The following is an 18,634-nucleotide window of genomic DNA, read 5'->3' on the forward strand; positions in this document are numbered from 1 at the left end:
GAGACCGTACTGTAGGCTGGGCCGACTCACTGGAAACCCTGCATGTTGTGGGCTCGCAGCAGGCTGTAGAAGTTAATTTGGGAGCTCTCCCCGGCCGTGCTGGCCAGCTCCTCCTTGCCCTCGCGGATCATAGTCCGCTTCAGGAGGCCGGAGCACTTCAGAGCCAGCTCCAGAGCATCCATCCAACAGCGGCCTGGTGGAGAGGAGACAGGGGAGTTGACAGGCTACACTAGAGTCCTACACATGTACAGATAACCACACCCACATGGAAGAACAGGAAACACTTCCATGCACACACAAACAAGCCCACACTAACAGACACAGCACAGATTGCAGACACTAAAGCATTCAATCATATAAACACAAGTTGGTGGGAAAAAACTATATTGAACAAATCTGAAAACACATCAGCGTCCTGTCTCTTACCGTCTGACTCAGAGGTGGCGCGGAAGATGAGGTGGCTGCCGGGTAATGGCTGTGTGATGGAACCCACCGCCTCTCCTTTAGGACCCTGACACACGGGGGGGGGGGGGGGGGGAGAGAGAGGAGGAGGGGAGGGGGGGAGAGGAGAGGAGGAGGGGGGAGAGAGAGAGAGAGAGAGAGGAGGGGGGGGAGAGAGAGAGAGGGTTTGGTAAACATCCACTCTGGAACATTATACAACCACTATGGCACTGACAGTTATCACCAAGCCAAAGCCCATGGGAAGGTGTGTGTGTGTGTGTGTGTGCTTGGGTGTGTGCGTGCGTGGGTGCGGGGGTGTGTGTGTGTCCAGTTGAACATGACTCATCACATTCCCCAAGGGTGAAAGAATGGGTCCTGTTGGCAAGTTCCTGATGACACTGAGGTCCAGTTTGGCCGTCCAATAGGGAGGGTGCTTTGTTTAACAATCCCTTTATTGATTGGTTGGAGGGTCATTCATATGGCGTGTATGCATCCTAATGGCACCATACTCTGGTTCTTATTATGTAAATATTCTGTAAGTGAGCATTTCACCTTAAGGTCTACACCTGTTGTATTTGGCGCATGTGACAAATAAAATTTGATTTGATATTCCCTTTAAGTGCATTACTTTTGACTAGGGCCCATTGATGCCATTTGGGAAAAACCCATAGTCCATTTTAGAGTGGTAAGGGTGTGACATGTCGTGCCTACTAAAGAGAAAAGGTTTAGGGCAGGGTTCCCCAACTGGGGCCAGCGGGTGGCTTTATTTGGCCCCCCAAGTTTTCTGGGCCAAAGTTTTTTGAATAAAAAAATATATAGATATTCTTTATTGTTGGACATAAAATACTGGAAATCAGCTCCAATTGATTTTTATTTTGGAAATCTGTTCTCAAGTATCCCCGCGCATATTATAGAGACGTGATCGTTGGCAAATGTAAGCAAGGTTTGAAATGATTATGTTTTAGTTAAATATTATATCTGTTTGAGCTTCTTGCGGTCAATTTGCAGTCTACTAAATGTTAGTAATTATGGTCTATTGGTTGTTGGAAATGACATAGATATTTTCCATGAAAACATGTGGAGCCTCGAAAATAGAATTAGAATTGATAACAAAGTCAAAAACAAACATTTAGCTGTTAGCTAGACAAGTTGTTGTAGTAAGAAGTTGTGTGGTTGGAATTGCAGTATGTATTTAGTTGGAGAATTTAGATGTGAGCTAGACAAGTTGTTGTAGTAAGAAGTTGTGTGGTTGGAATTGCAGTATGTATTTAGTTGGAGAATTTAGATGTGAGCTAGACAACTTGTTGTAGTAAGAAGTTGTGTGGTTGGAATTGCAGTATGTATTTAGTTGGAGAATTTAGATGTGAGCTAGACAAGTTGTTGTAGTAAGAAGTTGTGTGGTTGGAATTGCAGTATGTATTTAGTTGGAGAATTTAGATGTGAGCTAGACAAGTTGTTGTAGTAAGAAGTTGTGTGGTTGGAATTGCAGTATGTATTTAGTTGGAGAATTTAGATGTGAGCTAGACAACTTGTTGTAGTAAGAAGTTGTGTGGTTGGAATTGCAGTATGTATTTAGTTGGAGAATTTAGATGTGAGCTAGACAAGTTGTTGTACTAAGAAGTTGTGTGGTTGGAATTGCAGTATGTATTTAGTTGGAGAATTTAGATGTGAGCTAGACAAGTTGTTGTAGTAAGAAGTTGTGTGGTTGGAATTGCAGTATGTATTTAGTTGGAGAATTTAGATGTGAGCTAGACAAGTTGTTGTAGTAAGAAGTTGTGTGGTTGGAATTGCAGTATGTATTTAGTTGGAGAATTTAGATGTGAGCTAGACAACTTGTTGTACTAAGAAGTTGTGTGGTTGGAATTGCAGTATGTATTTAGTTGGAGAATTTAGATGTGAGCTAGACAAGTTGTTGTAGTAAGAAGTTGTGTGGTTGGAATTGCAGTATGTATTTAGTTGGAGAATTTAGATGTGAGCTAGACAAGTTGTTGTAGTAAGAAGTTGTGTGGTTGGAATTGCAGTATATGTATTTAGTTGGAGAATTTAGATGTGAGCTAGACAAGTTGTTGTACTAAGAAGTTGTGTGGTTGGAATTGCAGTATATATTTAGTTGGAGAATTTAGATGAGAGCTAGCAACTTTTGAAAGGCTGGTTTTGTTTGGACAAACAAAACACGGTTGCTTAGCAACAGGATACAAACTCGGATAGCTGTAAAAGGGATGGAATCAGGATCAAGAGCTCATTAATGATTGAACGTTCACATTTGAAGATGGCAGAAAGGCCATGGAGTAGATTAGCTAAAGAGACTGGTACTCAGGTTAGTCATTTAATGATGTCTGAACAAAAATGTACTTAGGCAGTATTATACCAGAGTATTATACCAGTGTGCAGACAGATTTATGTTTTTGCTCTACATTATCCTGTCTGATCCAGCATTTGGGACAAGGGGCTTTTATGGATGTGCACATACCACTCCATTAAATGAAATGATGTCTCCCATTGTGCAGGTCTGAGTAGAAACTCTATCGCTCTCCATCTTGTCATCATTATTATCTGAAGTTGTGGAAGCCATCGCCCAACAGATCACCTTCAATTAGTTGTTGTTGCTTTTAAAGGGACTTTGAGACGCTGTTCTAACGAAAAGCTGGATAGAAAATAAATGTACTATTATTATTATTACCTTGACCGCCCAGATGGACTGCTCCAGCGGGTGGAAGAGTTTGAAACAGAAGCCGTCCTTCTTTGAGGGTCTCTCGATGAGCTCGCAGGCGTTGAGCAGCACCGTGCCCACCCACTGGCCGTTCTTATGGGTCTTGTAGATGAGAAGAACCCCCGGCTTCAGCACACACCACAGCTTGGTCCAGCTCTTCAGAGTACCCCGGATCTGAGGTGCAGACACGTGGCCAAACACACACACTCAGACATAAAATATCATCATGTCTAATAAACTATGTTCAAATATCTATTTCACTTTTGAAAATTCTGGAGAAACTTCAATACATTGTAGCAGATTGTTATGGCTTTACAGTTTGTTGCATGTACAGTAATATTCAAGTAATGTACAGTCCAGAAATGTTGTGTACAGTCCAGAAACAAGAAGCAGGGCAAGTCGAACCTTGAGCCAGTCAGCCATGACAATAACAGAGGGGTCTGTGATGGTGCTGAGGAGCTCCTTGGTGGCTCTCTTCTTCTCCTCACGGTAGTTCTTCTTCTGCACCTGCAGGGGCCACACACAAACATCACGCTACAGTGTTTCCCCTAGCTGTACCTGCAGGGGCCACACACAAACATCACGCTACAGTGTTTCCCCTAGCTGTACTTGCAGGGGCCACACACAAACATCATGCTACAGTGTTTCCCCTAGCTGTACCTGCAGGGGCCACACACAAACATCACGCTACAGTGTTTCCCCTAGCTGTACCTGCAGGGGCCACACAAACATCATGCTACAGTGTTTACCCCTAGCTGTACCTGCAGGGGCCACACAAACATCACGCTACAGTGTTTCCCCTAACGTCAAGAGTCCTGTCCAGGGGTTGTACTTCTACATCAAGCTGCCTCTCGCTACAGAAACAGGCCGCTGCCCCAAGGGCCGTTCTGACAAGCTACTTACTATAAGATCATCCTTAGGCTGGTCTCTGCTGTAAGTCTCCCTACTTACCTTGAGCGACTCCTTCTTGGTGAGCTTGTTACCGGACAACGAGACATCCTTGTCGGAGCCATTGTAGAGCTTGGACTCTGACTGTGGAGACATGTGGGAGGAAGTGAGCTTATAGTCAGCTGGGAATGGCTCACTAGTACCCTTCTAACCTGTTAGACAAACAGTTTCCATCTGGTCACACTAGGACAGAAGTCTTACTGTATTACTGGATGTGATGAGCATGTGGGGAGCTGTCTGGCCCAAACTGGGGAGCTGTCTGGCCCAAACTGGGGAGCTGTCTGGCCCAAACTGGGGAGCGGTCTGGCCCAAACTGGGGAGCGGTCTGGCCCAAACTGGGGAGCTGTCTGGCCCAAACTGGGGAGCTGTCTGGCCCAAACTGGGGAGCTGTCTGGCCCAAACTGGGGAGCGGTCTGGCCCAAACTGGGGAGCGGTCTGGCCCAAACTGGGGAGCTGTCTGGCCCAAACTGGGGAGCTGTCTGGCCCAAACTGGGGAGCGGTCTGGCCCAAACTGGGGAGCGGTCTGGCCCAAACTGGGGTGGGTGGGTGCTACGTATTGGCGGTTGGATGAGGTGAGTTACCCCTCTCACTATGTAAAGCACTTTGAGTCCCTGGGAAACCATTATTCCCATCCAATAGACTGCTGTATTACAGTTGGCTGGGCACCACTCAAACTTTAGCACCAGTCAGATTGATTTACGCAATCATACTAGGTACACACACACACTCATCTGGAGTCTGGAGGCACCCTTGGTTTAAGACCACCCCCTGCTATTTTGTCTTCTGAAGTGAATCTCAATAAAGGAGCCTTGAGAGTATCCTGACACCTGGAAGACAACAGGCCTCTAATACCACCATGATAACAGCCCCCAATGGAAGTCCTGCAATAGTAACAGCAGTCTCAGTTGAGGCTACCACGAACAACGCTGTGGGCCTTACCTTATGCCCTGCTCAGCCTGTCAAGCCCTTTGTTTAGTCCTGCGCTAGCTTGGCTAACGCTAACCAAGGAGCTGGATTCTACACAGGCATGACTCTTAGCTGAAGCCAGGGCCTAATAAAGTTCCATTAGCAGAGAGTAGACAGAGAGAGCAGGGTGAGAGGTTCATGAGGCAGGGCCACTTAACGGCTGAGAAAAAACTGGAAGGTAGAGGGGAGGGGGAGAGGAGAGCAGAGGAGAGGACTGGAGTAAAAAGGAGGGGAGAGGACTGGAGTAAAGAGGAGAGAGCAGAGGACTGGAGTAAAGAGGAGAGGACTGGAGTAAAGAGGAGGGGACTGGAGTAAAGAGGAGAGAGCAGAGGACTGGAGTAAAGAGGAGAGGACTGGAGTAAAGAGGAGGGGACTGGAGTAAAGAGGAGGGGACTGGAGTAAAGAGGAGGGGACTGGAGTAAAGAGGAGGGGACTGGAGTAAAGAGGAGAGGAGGGGACTGGAGTAAAGAGGAGAGGAGGGGACTGGAGTAAAGAGGAGAGGAGGGGACCGGAGTAAAGAGGAGAGGAGGGGACTGGAGTAAAGAGGAGAGGAGAAGACTGGAGTAAAGAGGAGAGGAGAAGACTGGAGTAAAGAGGAGAGGACTGGAGTAAAGAGCAGAGGACTGGAGTAAAGAGGAGAGAGCAGAGGACTGGAGTAAAGAGGAGAGGACTGGAGTAAAGAGGAGAGAGCAGAGGACTGGAGTAAAGAGGAGAGGACTGGAGAAAAGAGGAGGGGAGGCGACGAGAGGAGAGCAGAGGACTGGAGTAAAGAGGAGAGCAGAGGACTGGGGTAAAGAAGAGGGGAGAGGACTGGAGTAAAGAAGAGGGGAGAGGACTGGAGTAAAGAAGAGGGGAGAGGACTGGAGTAAAGAGAAGAGGAGAGGACTGGGCTAAAGAGGAGAGGACTGGGGTAAAGAAGAGGGGAGAGGACTGGAGTAAAGAGAAGAGGAGAGGACTGGGCTAAAGAGGAGAGGACTGGGGTAAAGAAGAGGGGAGAGGACTGGAGTAAAGAGAAGAGGACTGGGCTAAAGAGGAGAGGACTGGGGTAAAGAGGAGAGGACTGGAGTAAAGAGGAGAGGACTGGAGTAAAGAGGAGAGGACTATTCTAACACCTACCATCCAAACTGTAAATTCAACAGCAGTGCCTAACATTGAGAAACAGCCTCACTCACTCTCTGTCTGACTGACACTGACTGATTGGTCTGCTGATTTTCTCTTCAGTCTGAACTCACTTGAAAATAAGAACAGGAAATACTTGAGAAAAAGTTTTGTTGAAAATGTTCAGGACTACCTTGATTAGGTACTGTATTAAGAAGGTGGGACGTGCCACTGCAGGTTCTGAAGACTAAAAATCAACCCAAAGTTTTTAAAAAAGTGATGCAAAGTTTTCAGTGGAGAAAAGTGAAGAACGATCAAAAAATTGTCTCAGTTGATAGCTTTGAAGATCGTGACACAGCAAGTCTTTCAACTAGTCAAACTTCTTTGCATTTTTATCTAGTCACCCTTGTCAGCGGATTTGATTAGCCTACGTGGGGTGCTCATAATGTGAATGCTGCATCAAAACCCAAGCACTTCAGCTGGCTAACTCAACATGGTGTCTTGAGGCAGAGACATCTTAACTCTGGAGAGGTCCAGCGCTAAAATCCACAGAGAAGAAGCCACGGCAGTAATATACACCTGGTCCTCAGACATCTCCTTCATAACATCCAAAATAAGGAGATATCCTGAACTTAGTCCATCTCATTCCTAGTTTGAGATATGCACAATGTAAACCTTTTTCTGGCTGGTGCTTTTGTTTTGTTATTGTCCTGTGTTGTGGTTGTCTATAGGCATGTCTGTATTTATGTATATATTTATGCTGTCACTGTTTTATTATTGGAAAAACAGAACAAATATAGCGCTGTAGCATGGGTCCAGATCCAGCCTACTGCTGTTTCAGCACACTCTCCTCTCTTTCTCTCTCCTATTCAATGGAATCCACCAACCAGGATTTCTAGAAAACCTTGGATGTTTGGGAAAGTAACCAGAATTTTGCAACCCTAGGCCTTAGTTCTCATTGGAAGTTGAACAGTGGGTTCTGTTGAGAGAGGCCTAGCGTGGAATGGTTGGGTTTCTGTGTTTGATGATCGTTTGATGTACATGTGATTAATAATGAATGAAGCTCACAGCTGTGGCGAGGTTGAAGTTGTTGGCTTGTTCTTTTACAGTAACTCCCTTACTCTCTGGTCTCATTAGGACTATGTCTTACACACTGAAATGGGGTTTCATCAGCACCCTCCCTTCCTATTCTCCTCTCCTCCTTGCTCATAAAGAGTTGATGGTAAAGCATGAGGCTTTAATGGTTGGGAACTTTGGCCAAAGAAATAAAGTCGATTTCAAAAGTTTCTGCTTCAGAGTGAGTGGATGGGTATGTTTTCTGTCCTTGTGCGTCCTATAAAGAGAGAAAGGACAGGAGAGCTGTGAGAGGAGAGGAAGTCTGGGGTGTATTTTTGGACCATACCTTGCTCTTGGATATGGAGTGAGAGGAGTCCTCTTTCGGAGGCAGGGAATCTTCTTTCCCCCGGTCGAAACCTGAAAAGAGAGAAACCAATCAGCCCAAACGTCCTCCATGTGTCCCTGAGGCACTGAAATCGTGTAGGGTGAAGTTGCCCCATAGACGCTGATCTTGGGTCAGTTCTGCATTTTCCCCACTAATGGTTAAGGTTCGGATTGGGGAAATGGAAGCTGATCCTAGATCTGTACCTAGGGGAAACTTTACTCCAGAGCCATCTAACACCGTCCGTCAGCAAGGTCAGACTAAATGGAGAGTACTATCTAGCAAGCCAACCACAGCTGAGCTCCCTCTTTAAAACCCCAGTGGCTGTAGTGAGAGAACAGCAGCAGTCCCCTGTGTACAGGCCCTGCTCTTTACCAGAAGGCTCCAGTCCCTCTGAATATTTCATGGCCAGTGCCTCCATCGTCACAGCCCATTTTGTAATGAGCGCAGAGTCAGGAAGGACAGACACAGAGGCACACAGTTATAGATTGATAATATCATTTGGATTAGTGATGTGGGAAAAAATGTATAGTTACATATCACAATAATATTTTTGGATGATATATCAACATTTACCTCTGTGTAGCGCTACTGTAGGAAGAGTGTTTTTCATCCTATAGCTGGTTCTCCATCTTCTTTTGAAATAATGAGCCAACATGGTCTCAGCACTTTCATTTCCCTGACCAATCGAAACTCATTTACTCATGGTCTCTCTTGTCTCTGCAGCAGACATGAGGTGAGCAATATGTATGGAATATCAAATTGATGTAAAATCACACTACATGTACACTACCGGTCAAAAGTTTTAGAACACCTATTCATTCAGGGGTTTTTCTTTAATTTTACTATTTTCTACATTGTAGAATAATAGTGAAGACATCAAAACTATGAAATAACACACATGGAATCATGTAGTAACCAAAAATGGGTTAAACAAATCAAAATATATTTAATAATAATAAAGAAATACACAAGAATGGTGCTATATACAGGGAGTACCAGATCAATGTGGAGCTATATACAGGGAGTACCAGATCAATGTGGAGCTATATACAGGGAGTACCAGATCAATGTGGAGCTATATACAGGGAGTACCAGATCAATGTGGAGCTATATACAGGGAGTACCAGATCAATGTGGAGCTATATACAGGGAGTACCAGATCAATGTGGAGCTATATACAGGGAGTACCAGATCAATGTGGAGCTATATACAGGGAGTACCAGTACCAGATCAATGTGGAGCTATATACAGGGAGTACCAGATCAATGTGGAGCTATATACAGGGAGTACCAGATCAATGTGGAGCTATATACAGGGAGTACCAGATCAATGTGGAGCTATATACAGGGAGTACCAGATCAATGTGGAGCTATATACAGGGAGTACCAGTACCAGATCAATGTGGAGCTATATACAGGGAGTACCAGATCAATGTGAAGCTATATACAGGGAGTACCAGATCAATGTGGAGCTATATACAGGGAGTACCAGATCAATGTGGAGCTATATACAGGGAGTACCAGATCAATGTGGAGCTATATACAGGGAGTACCAGATCAATGTGGAGCTATATACAGGGAGTACCAGATCAATGTGGAGCTATATACAGGGAGTACCAGTACCAGATCAATGTGGAGCTATATACAGGGAGTACCAGATCAATGTGGAGCTATATACAGGGAGTACCAGATCAATGTGGAGCTATATACAGGGAGTACCAGATCAATGTGGAGCTATATACAGGGAGTACCAGATCAATGTGGAGCTATATACAGGGAGTACCAGTACCAGATCAATGTGGAGCTATATACAGGGAGTACCAGTACCAGATCAATATGGAGCTATATACAGGGAGTACCAGATCAATGTGGAGCTATATACAGGGAGTACCAGTACCAGATCAATGTGGAGCTATATACAGGGAGTACCAGATCAATGTGGAGCTATATACAGGGAGTACCAGATCAATGTGGAGCTATATACAGGGAGTACCAGATCAATGTGGAGCTATATACAGGGAGTACCAGATCAATGTGGAGCTATATACAGGGAGTACCAGATCAATGTGGAGCTATATACAGGGAGTACCAGTACCAGATCAATGTGGAGCTATATACAGGGAGTACCAGATCAATGTGGAGCTATATACAGGGAGTACCAGATCAATGTGGAGCTATATACAGGGAGTACCAGATCAATGTGGAGCTATATACAGGGAGTACCAGATCAATGTGGAGCTATATACAGGGAGTACCAGATCAATGTGGAGCTATATACAGGGAGTACCAGTACCAGATCAATGTGGAGCTATATACAGGGAGTACCAGTACCAGATCAATATGGAGCTATATACAGGGAGTACCAGATCAATGTGGAGCTATATACAGGGAGTACCAGTACCAGATCAATGTGGAGCTATATACAGGGAGTACCAGTACCAGATCAATGTGGAGCTATATACAGGGAGTACCTGTACCAAATCAATGTAGAGCTATATACAGGGAGTACCAGTACCAGATCAATGTGGAGCTATATACAGGGAGTACCAGATCAATGTGGAGCTATATACAGGGAGTACCAGTACCAGATCAATGTGGAGCTATATACAGGGAGGACCAGTACCAGATCAATGTGAAGCTATATACAGGAAGTACCAGATCAATGTGGTGCTATATACAGGGAGTACCAGTACCAGATCAATGTGAAGCTATATACAGGGAGTACCAGTAACAGATCAATGTGGAGCTATATACAGGGAGTACCAGATCAATGTGGAGCTATATACAGGGAGTACCAGTACCAGATCAATGTGGAGCTATATACAGGGAGTACCAGTACCAGATCAATGTGGAGCTATATACAGGGAGTACCAGTACCAGATCAATGTGGAGCTATATACAGGGAGTACCAGTACCAGATCAATGTGAAGCTATATACAGGGAGTACCAGTACCAGATCAATGTGGAGCTATATACAGGGAGTACCAGTACCAGATCAATGTGGAGCTATATACAGGGAGTACCAGATCAATGTGGAGCTATATACAGGGAGTACCAGTACCAGATCACTGTGGAGCTATATACAGGGAGTACCAGTACCAGATCAATGTGGAGCTATATACAGGGAGTACCAGTACCAGATCAATGTGGAGCTATATACAGGGAGTACCAGTACCAGATCAATGTGGAGCTATATACAGGGAGTACCAGTACCAGATCAATGTGGAGCTATATACAGGGAGTACCAGTACCAGATCAATGTGAAGCTATATACAGGAAGTACCAGATCAATGTGGTGCTATACAGGGAGTAGCAGTACCAGATCAATGTGAAGCTATATACAGGGAGTACCAGATCAATGTGGAGCTATATACAGGGAGTACCAGACCAATGTGGAGCTATATACAGGGAGTACCAGTACCAGATCAATGTGAAGCTATATACAGGGAGTACCAGATCAATGTGGAGCTATATACAGGGAGTACCAGATCAATGTGGAGCTATATACAGGGAGTACCAGATCAATGTGGAGCTATATACAGGGAGTACCAGTAACAGATCAATGTGGAGCTATATACAGGGAGTACCAGATCAATGTGGAGCTATATACAGGGAGTACCAGTACCAGATCAATGTGGAGCTATATACAGGGAGTACCAGTACCAGATCAATGTGAAGCTATATACAGGAAGTACCAGATCAATGTGGTGCTATACAGGGAGTAGCAGTACCAGATCAATGTGAAGCTATATACAGGGAGTACCAGATCAATGTGGAGCTATATACAGGGAGTACCAGTACCAGATCACTGTGGAGCTATATACAGGGAGTACCAGTACCAGATCAATGTAGAGCTATATACAGGGAGTACCAGATCAATGTGGAGCTATATACAGGGAGTACCAGTACCAGATCAATGTGGAGCTATATACAGGGAGTACCAGATCAATGTGGAGCTATATACAGGGAGTACCAGTACCAGATCAATGTGGAGCTATATACAGGGAGTACCAGTACCAGATCAATGTGCAGATGTAGGAGATATTTGGTATAGTGATAACATTGTATCGTGAAGTCAGTTCTCAGCCCTAGTTTGGTTTTATGAGTCATAAAGTCAGGTTAAGTCCCAAATCACACCCTATTCCCTACACACTATATATAGGGTACCAGATTTTAGGATGCAGATGGTACACACAGCGACATGACGCCCACAGGAGACAGGCTTCACCAAGTCCACAAGTTACATTGGCATTTGGAAAGTTACTGCACTTTCAGAGATTACATGGGATTTCTCTCTCAGGGGCTAAACACCTGGCCCTGATAATAGAACCAAATAGCCCACTAAATCTAATCCAGGTTCCTTATGTCTAAACGATCCCACTAAGATGAAAGTAGGGGAAGTTCAAGTGTGTTCACCACATGTGTGAGTTCAATCACCTGCATGTTGCACAGCAAGGGAGCTTGTGAATAATTCATTAGGACTGCGTCCCAAATTCTCTTTAGGGCCCATATGACTCTGGTAAAATGTAGTGCACTATATAGGGAGTAGGGATGCATCCTAGATCTCAGCAGTCTGAAAAGCACATCAGTATGACAGCTGTCTTAAAGTGTTGTTTCTGACTCACAACATCTGATAGAAAATGAGCTGTGATTGACACAGCCCGCTGGTGCCAATCTCTCTCTCTCTCTCTCTCTCTCTCTCTCTCTCACTCTCACACACAGAGAGAGAAATAGGACCTTGTCTGTGCTAAAGCAGATTGCCAGAACACTAACAGGAGGAACATTGCCATTAAGAGACGACTATGAGAGACATCCAAGGTTAAGCTGCTCAAACAACCAGCCTGGATTCAAACAGTGCATAGATCAACGTCAACATCTGATCTGAGATCTGACATTTACATCTTCTGTCGAACTAGACAGGTCCTCTTCAGGGATTTATCGCTAAATGCCTTTCGGTTGACAAACTTCAAACTAAGGGGATTATTATTAAGTAGTCAATCCGTTACTCTGTGAAAAGGTCCATTAGTGAGGAATTCTAAAGCTTTTAAAGATGGACTGCAGCGGTGTAGATAATCATTCATAGCATACTGTGGTCCCGGGCTGGAAAGCAGCAGGGTATCACAGCTACCGCTCAACGCTATATATTACATTTTACGAGGAGAGATTTACTGCTCGTTCTGAGCATTCCACCGCTGTATTACAAGGATAAATCAGTGTGGTAACAAGCTTCAAATCATTCGTCTGGCTCCAGCACGAAGCAGCTCTCCTGCTATAAAACAAACAGAGACAGGGCCCCTGTCTTTATCTGTCAAATTATTGCCACTGTAAAACGCACCTTACATCATTAACAAGTGGAGAAGGGACACGTTGAGCATCAGAGGCCAATGCTCTGGTATAGATTCTACAGTTGTGGCCAAAAGTTTTGAGAATGACACAAATATAAATTTTCACAAAGTCTGCTGCCTCAGTTTGTATGATGGCAATTTGTATATACTCCAGAATGTTATGAAGAGTGATCAGATGAATTGCAATTAATTTCAAAGTCCCTCTTTGACATGCAAATTGACTGAATCCCCCAAAAACATTTCCACTGTATTTCAGCCTTGCCACAAAAGGACCAGTTGACATCATGTCAGTGATTCTCTCGTTAACACAGGTGTGAGTGTTGACAAGGACAAGGCTGGAAATCACTCTGTCATGCTGATTGAGTTCGAATAACAGACTGGAAGCTTCAAAAGTAGGGTGGTGCTTGGAATCATTGTTCTTCCTCTGTCAACCACGGTTACCTGCAAGGAAACACGTGTCGTCATCATTGTTTTGCACAAAAAGGGCTTCACAGGCAAGGATATTGCTGCCAGTAAGATTGCACCTAAATCAACCATTTATCGGTTCATCAAGAACTTCAAGGAGAGCGGTTCAATTATTGTGAAGAAGGCTTTAGGGCGCCAAAGAAAGTCCAGCAAGCGCCAGGACCGTTTCCTAAAGTTGATTCAGCTGCGAGATCAGGGCACCACCAGTACAGAGCTTGCTCAGGAATGGCAGCAGGCAGGTGTGAGTGCATCTGCACGCACAGTGAGGCGAAGACTTTTGGAGGATGGCCTGGTGTCAAGAAGGGCAGCAAAGAAGCCACTTCTCTCCAGGAAAAACATCAGGGACAGACTGATATTCTGCAAAAGGTACAGGGATTGGACTGCTGAGGACTGGGGTAAAGTCATTTTCTCTGATGAATCCCCTTTCCGATTGTTTGGGGCATCCAGAAAAAAGCTTGTCCGGAGAAGACAAGGTGAGCACTACCATCAGTCCTGTGTCATGCCAACAGTAAAGCATCCTGAGACCATTCATGTTTGGGGTTGCTTCTCAGCCAAGGGAGTGGGCTCACTCACAATTCTGCCTAAGAACACAGCCATGAATAAAGAATGGTACCAACACATCCTCCGAGAGCAACTTCTCCCAACCATCCAGGAACAGTTTGGTGATGAACAATGCCTTTTCCAGCATGATGGAGCACCTTGCCATAAGGCAAAAGTGATAACTAAGTGGCTCGGGGAACAAAACATCAATATTTTGGGTCCATGGCCAGGAAACTCCCCAGAGACTTGTGGTCAATCCTCAAGAGGCGGGTGGACAAACAAAAACCCACAAATTCTGACAAACTCCAAGCATTGATTATGCAAGAATGGGCTGCCATCAGTCAGGATGTGGCCCAGAAGTTAATTGACAGCATGCCAGGGCGGATTGCAGAGGTCTTGAAAAAGAAGGGTCAACACTGCAAATATTGACTCTTTGCATCAACTTCATGTAATTGTCAATAAAAGCCTTTGACACTTATGAAATGCTTGTAATTATACTTCAGTATTCCATAGTAACATGTGACAAAAATATCTAAAGACACTGAAGCAGCAAACTTTGTGGAAATTAATATATGTGTCATTCTCAAAACTTTTGGCCACGACTGTACTCATCACCATCAATACCATGAATACAAATGACTTAAGACGATTCACGGACTACCAATTCTATTAGACATAAGGGCTTATGATATGTCTCCTGAGATCTCCTACCACAACCACCTCAACATACGCAGCACAATCAAGAGCTACTATTGAGGGATGTCAACAATTACAATATATATTAGGCCTATGAAATAGAATGATTATTACAAGATTGATCATCTCACAAGCAGATTCAAAAGCTGCTGTTGGGTTTCAAAACAACACGTTATGTAATATATATGGACGTTTTAAACAACATGTCTCGTTTTGTGGAGATCCGAGGACAATGTCGTGGGATGAAAAGACGACAGACTGGAGAGGGGACCTTGAGAGGCTCCTCCAGGCCCCACACATCCTCAGAACCCACTCAACAAGCTCATCTCCATGGAGACAAGGTAGATAAGTGGCCCCAAGTGCACTTACAAGGACCCTTCCTATTTCCAATATATGGTCTAGGGCACTAGGGTTGGGTCGGGGCACACTCAGTGAGACTCTCTAGGGTTTGTCTCCTCCATCTTCAAAAAGGAAATTGGTTATGCAACGAACACCATCTCATTACCAAAACACAGAGAAAGGGGAGAGAGAGAGAGAGATGAGTTTAGGCTTGAAGGAGAGGCTCTTGGGTAATCAGGCTACTCAAAGCCTATTCACTGCTGTCTTGCCTGCCTTACTGTGCAGACAGACAATTCACACACACACACACACACACACACACACACACACACACACACACACACACACACACACACACACACACACACACACACACACACACACACACACACACACACACACACACACACACACACACACACACACACACACACACACACACACACACACACACACACACACACACACACACACAAAAAGGCACGGACAGACCGCTAGGATTGTCGAGTGTCTACCGGCCGAGAGTAATCAGCACCTCTCAACAGAGTGCTGGTCGTAACTTGCAAACCGCTTCTACTTTTAGAAAAGGTCAAAAATGACGGCCGTCAGTCGCCAACGGCTGGTAACTACAACACAAAGCTCCGACAACAAACGAACTAACGGCAAATGAAAAGGCTGCTTGCTTACTGTGCAAACTGACAATGGGTCTGGTGAGTTCTCCTTTAGACAACAGGACAAAGTGAGGATAATGAGGTGTCACATGACCCTTAAATTTGACGTGCTGTTTAAAGTCACTTTAACCCTGTTGCATACACCCATCCAATCTTTTCAGATCTATCAGGGGTAATGGGCTGGGAGCTAGGAGTTGATTTGGGATTGGGCATATATCTTGGCCTGGAAGCTAGGAGTTGATTTGGGACTATATCCAGGAGTTGATAGGGAACTGGGCCTATATCTAGGAGTTGATTTGGAACTGGGCCTATATCTAAGATCTGATTTGGGACTGGGCCTATATCGAGTTGATTTGGGACTGGGCCTATATCTAAGATCTGATTTGGAACTGGGCCTATATCAAGTTGATTTGGGACTGGGCCAATATCTTGCCCTCTTTTGGAGAAGTTTGTCCTAAAATAATGGCTGAATTGGGATGTCCGTGCTAGTCTGTGTGTGGTGTGGTGTGTGTGGTCTGTGTGTGTGACGTGGATTGGAGATTAAAGTGAGCTGTGGTTTAGCGGCAAGCATTAAATCCAGAGGTGCTGACCACAGTTGCTTTTTCTGTGATGAAGAACAGTGTGGACGGAGAAAGACCCAGTGCGTGTGTGTGTGTGTGTGTGTGTGGTGTGTGTGTGTGTGTGTGTGTGTGTGTGTGTGTGTGTGTGTGTTAGAGTGAGTGAGGTCATGCAAGAACAGCACAATCACTTATTTTCGCCCCTTTTACTGATCACATACCATCACATGTGCTCACTAAGGGACTGGGTAATATTGATGTCTTATCATGTATCACCAAATGTCCTCACTAAGGGACTGGGTAATATTGATGTCTTATCACATACCATCACATGTCCTCAATAAGAAACTGGGTAATATTGATGTCTTATCACATACCATCACATGTCCTCACTAAGGGACTGGGTAATATCTATGTCTTATCATGTATTACCAAATGTCCTCAATAAGGGACTGGGTAATATTGATGTCTTATCACATACCATCACATGTCCTCACTAAGGGACTGGGTAATATCTATGTCTTATCATGTATTACCAAATGTCCTCAATAAGGGACTGGGTAATATTGATGTCTTATCATGCATTACCAAATGTCCTCTGCGGTCATCCCCCTCTTCAAAGGGGGTGACACTCTTGACCCAAACTGCCACAGACCTATATCTATCCTACCCTGCCTTTCTAAGGTCTTCGAAAGCCAAGTTAACAAACAGATTACCGACCATTTCGAATCCCACCGTACCTTCTCCGCTGTGCAATCTGGTTTCAGAGCTGGTCATGGGTGCACCTCATCCACGCTCAAGGTCCTAAACGACATCATAACCGCCATCGATAAGAGACATTACTGTGCAGCCGTATTCATCGACCTGGCCAAGGCTTTCGACTCTGTCAATCACCACATTCTTATTGGCAGACTCGACAGCCTTGGTTTCTCAAATGATTGCCTCGCCTGGTTTACCAACTACTTCTCTGAAGTTCAGTGTGTCAAATCGGAGGGCCTGTTGTCTGGACCTCTGGCAGTCTCTATGGGGGTGCCACAGGGTTCAATTCTCGGGCCGACTCTCTTCTCTGTATACATCAATGATGTCGCTCTTGCTGCTGGTGATTCTCTGATCCACCTCTACGCAGACGACACCATTCTGTATACTTCTGGCCCCTCTTTGGACACTGTGTTAACTAACCTCCAGACGAGCTTCAATGCCATACAACTCTCCTTCCGTGGCCTCCAACTGCTCTTAAACGCAAGTAAAACTAAATGCATGCTATTCAATCGATCACTGCCCGCACCTGCTCGCCCGTCCAGCATCACTACTCTGGACAGCTCTGACTTAGAATACGTGGACAACTACAAATACCTGGGTGTCTGGTTAGACTGTAAACTCTCCTTCCAGACTCACATTAAGCATCTCCAATCCAAAATTAAATCTAGAATCGGCTTCCTATATCGCAACAAAGCATCCTTCACTCATGCTGCCAAACATACCCTCGTAAAATTGACCATACTACCGATCCTCGACTTCGGTGATGTCATCTATAAAATAGCCTCCAACACTCTACTCAACAAACTGGATGCAGTCTATCACAGTGACATCCGTTTTGTCACCAAAGCCCCATATACTACCCACCACTGCGACCTGTACGCTCTCGTTGGTTGGCCCTCGCTTCATACTTGTCGCCAAACCCACTGGCTCCAGGTTATCTACAAGTCTCTGCTAGGTAAAGCCCCGCCTTATTTCAGCTCACTGGTCACCATAGCACCACCCACTCGTAGCACGCGCTCCAGCAGGTATATCTCACTGGTCACCCCCAAAGCCAATTCCTCCTTTGGTCGCCTTTCCTTCCAGTTCTCTGCTGCCAGTGACTGGAACGAACTGCAAAAATTACTGAAGCTGGAGACTCATATCTCCCTCACTAGCTTTAAGCACCAGCTGTCAGAGCAGCTCACAGATCACTGCACCTGTACATAGCCCATCTGTAAACAGCCCAGCTATCTACCTACCTCATCCCCATACTGTATTTATTTATCTTGCTCCTTTGCACCCCAGTATCTCTACTTGCACATTCATCTTCTTCACATCTACCATTCCAGTGTTTAATTGCTATATTGTAATTACTTCGCCACCATGGCCTATTTATTGCCTTATCTCCCTTATCTTACCTCATTTGCACTCCCTGTATATAGACTTTTTGTTTTATTTTGTTCTACTGTATTATTGACTGCATGTTTGTTTATTCCATGTTTAACTCTGTGTTGTTGTATGTGTCGAATTGCTTGCTTTATCTTGGCCAGGTTGCAGTTGCAAATGAGAACTTGTTCTCAACTAGCCTACCTGGTTAAATAAAGGTTAAATAAAAAAATAAAAACACTAAAGGACTGGGTAATATTGCTTTATAACAGAGTAGAAGTGGGACAACATTTC

At 44.8% G+C, this 18,634-nt stretch overlaps 1 protein-coding gene across 6 annotated transcripts in view; it reads right to left on the reverse strand.

Moving 5' to 3' along the window:
* The window catches only part of LOC106609746 (oxysterol binding protein-like 8), a 245,883-nt gene that overhangs the window by 90,585 nt on the left and 136,664 nt on the right, over nt 1–18,634 (reverse strand). For all 6 annotated transcript variants that reach the window (XM_045700100.2, XM_045700101.2, XM_045700096.2 and 3 more), the window contains 6 exons: nt 7,566–7,636; nt 4,103–4,183; nt 3,557–3,658; nt 3,122–3,325; nt 427–511; nt 31–193 (listed from right to left, as the gene is read on the reverse strand). In XM_045700100.2, coding sequence (XP_045556056.1) covers nt 31–193; nt 427–511; nt 3,122–3,325; nt 3,557–3,658; nt 4,103–4,183; nt 7,566–7,636 — 706 coding nt within the window. The remainder of the gene's footprint in view (nt 1–30; nt 194–426; nt 512–3,121; nt 3,326–3,556; nt 3,659–4,102; nt 4,184–7,565; nt 7,637–18,634) is intronic.

The sequence above is a fragment of the Salmo salar genome, chromosome 17 (genome assembly GCF_965601325.2).
Source record: "Salmo salar chromosome 17, fSalSal1, whole genome shotgun sequence".
In the NCBI taxonomy this organism is placed as follows: domain Eukaryota; kingdom Metazoa; phylum Chordata; class Actinopteri; order Salmoniformes; family Salmonidae; genus Salmo; species Salmo salar.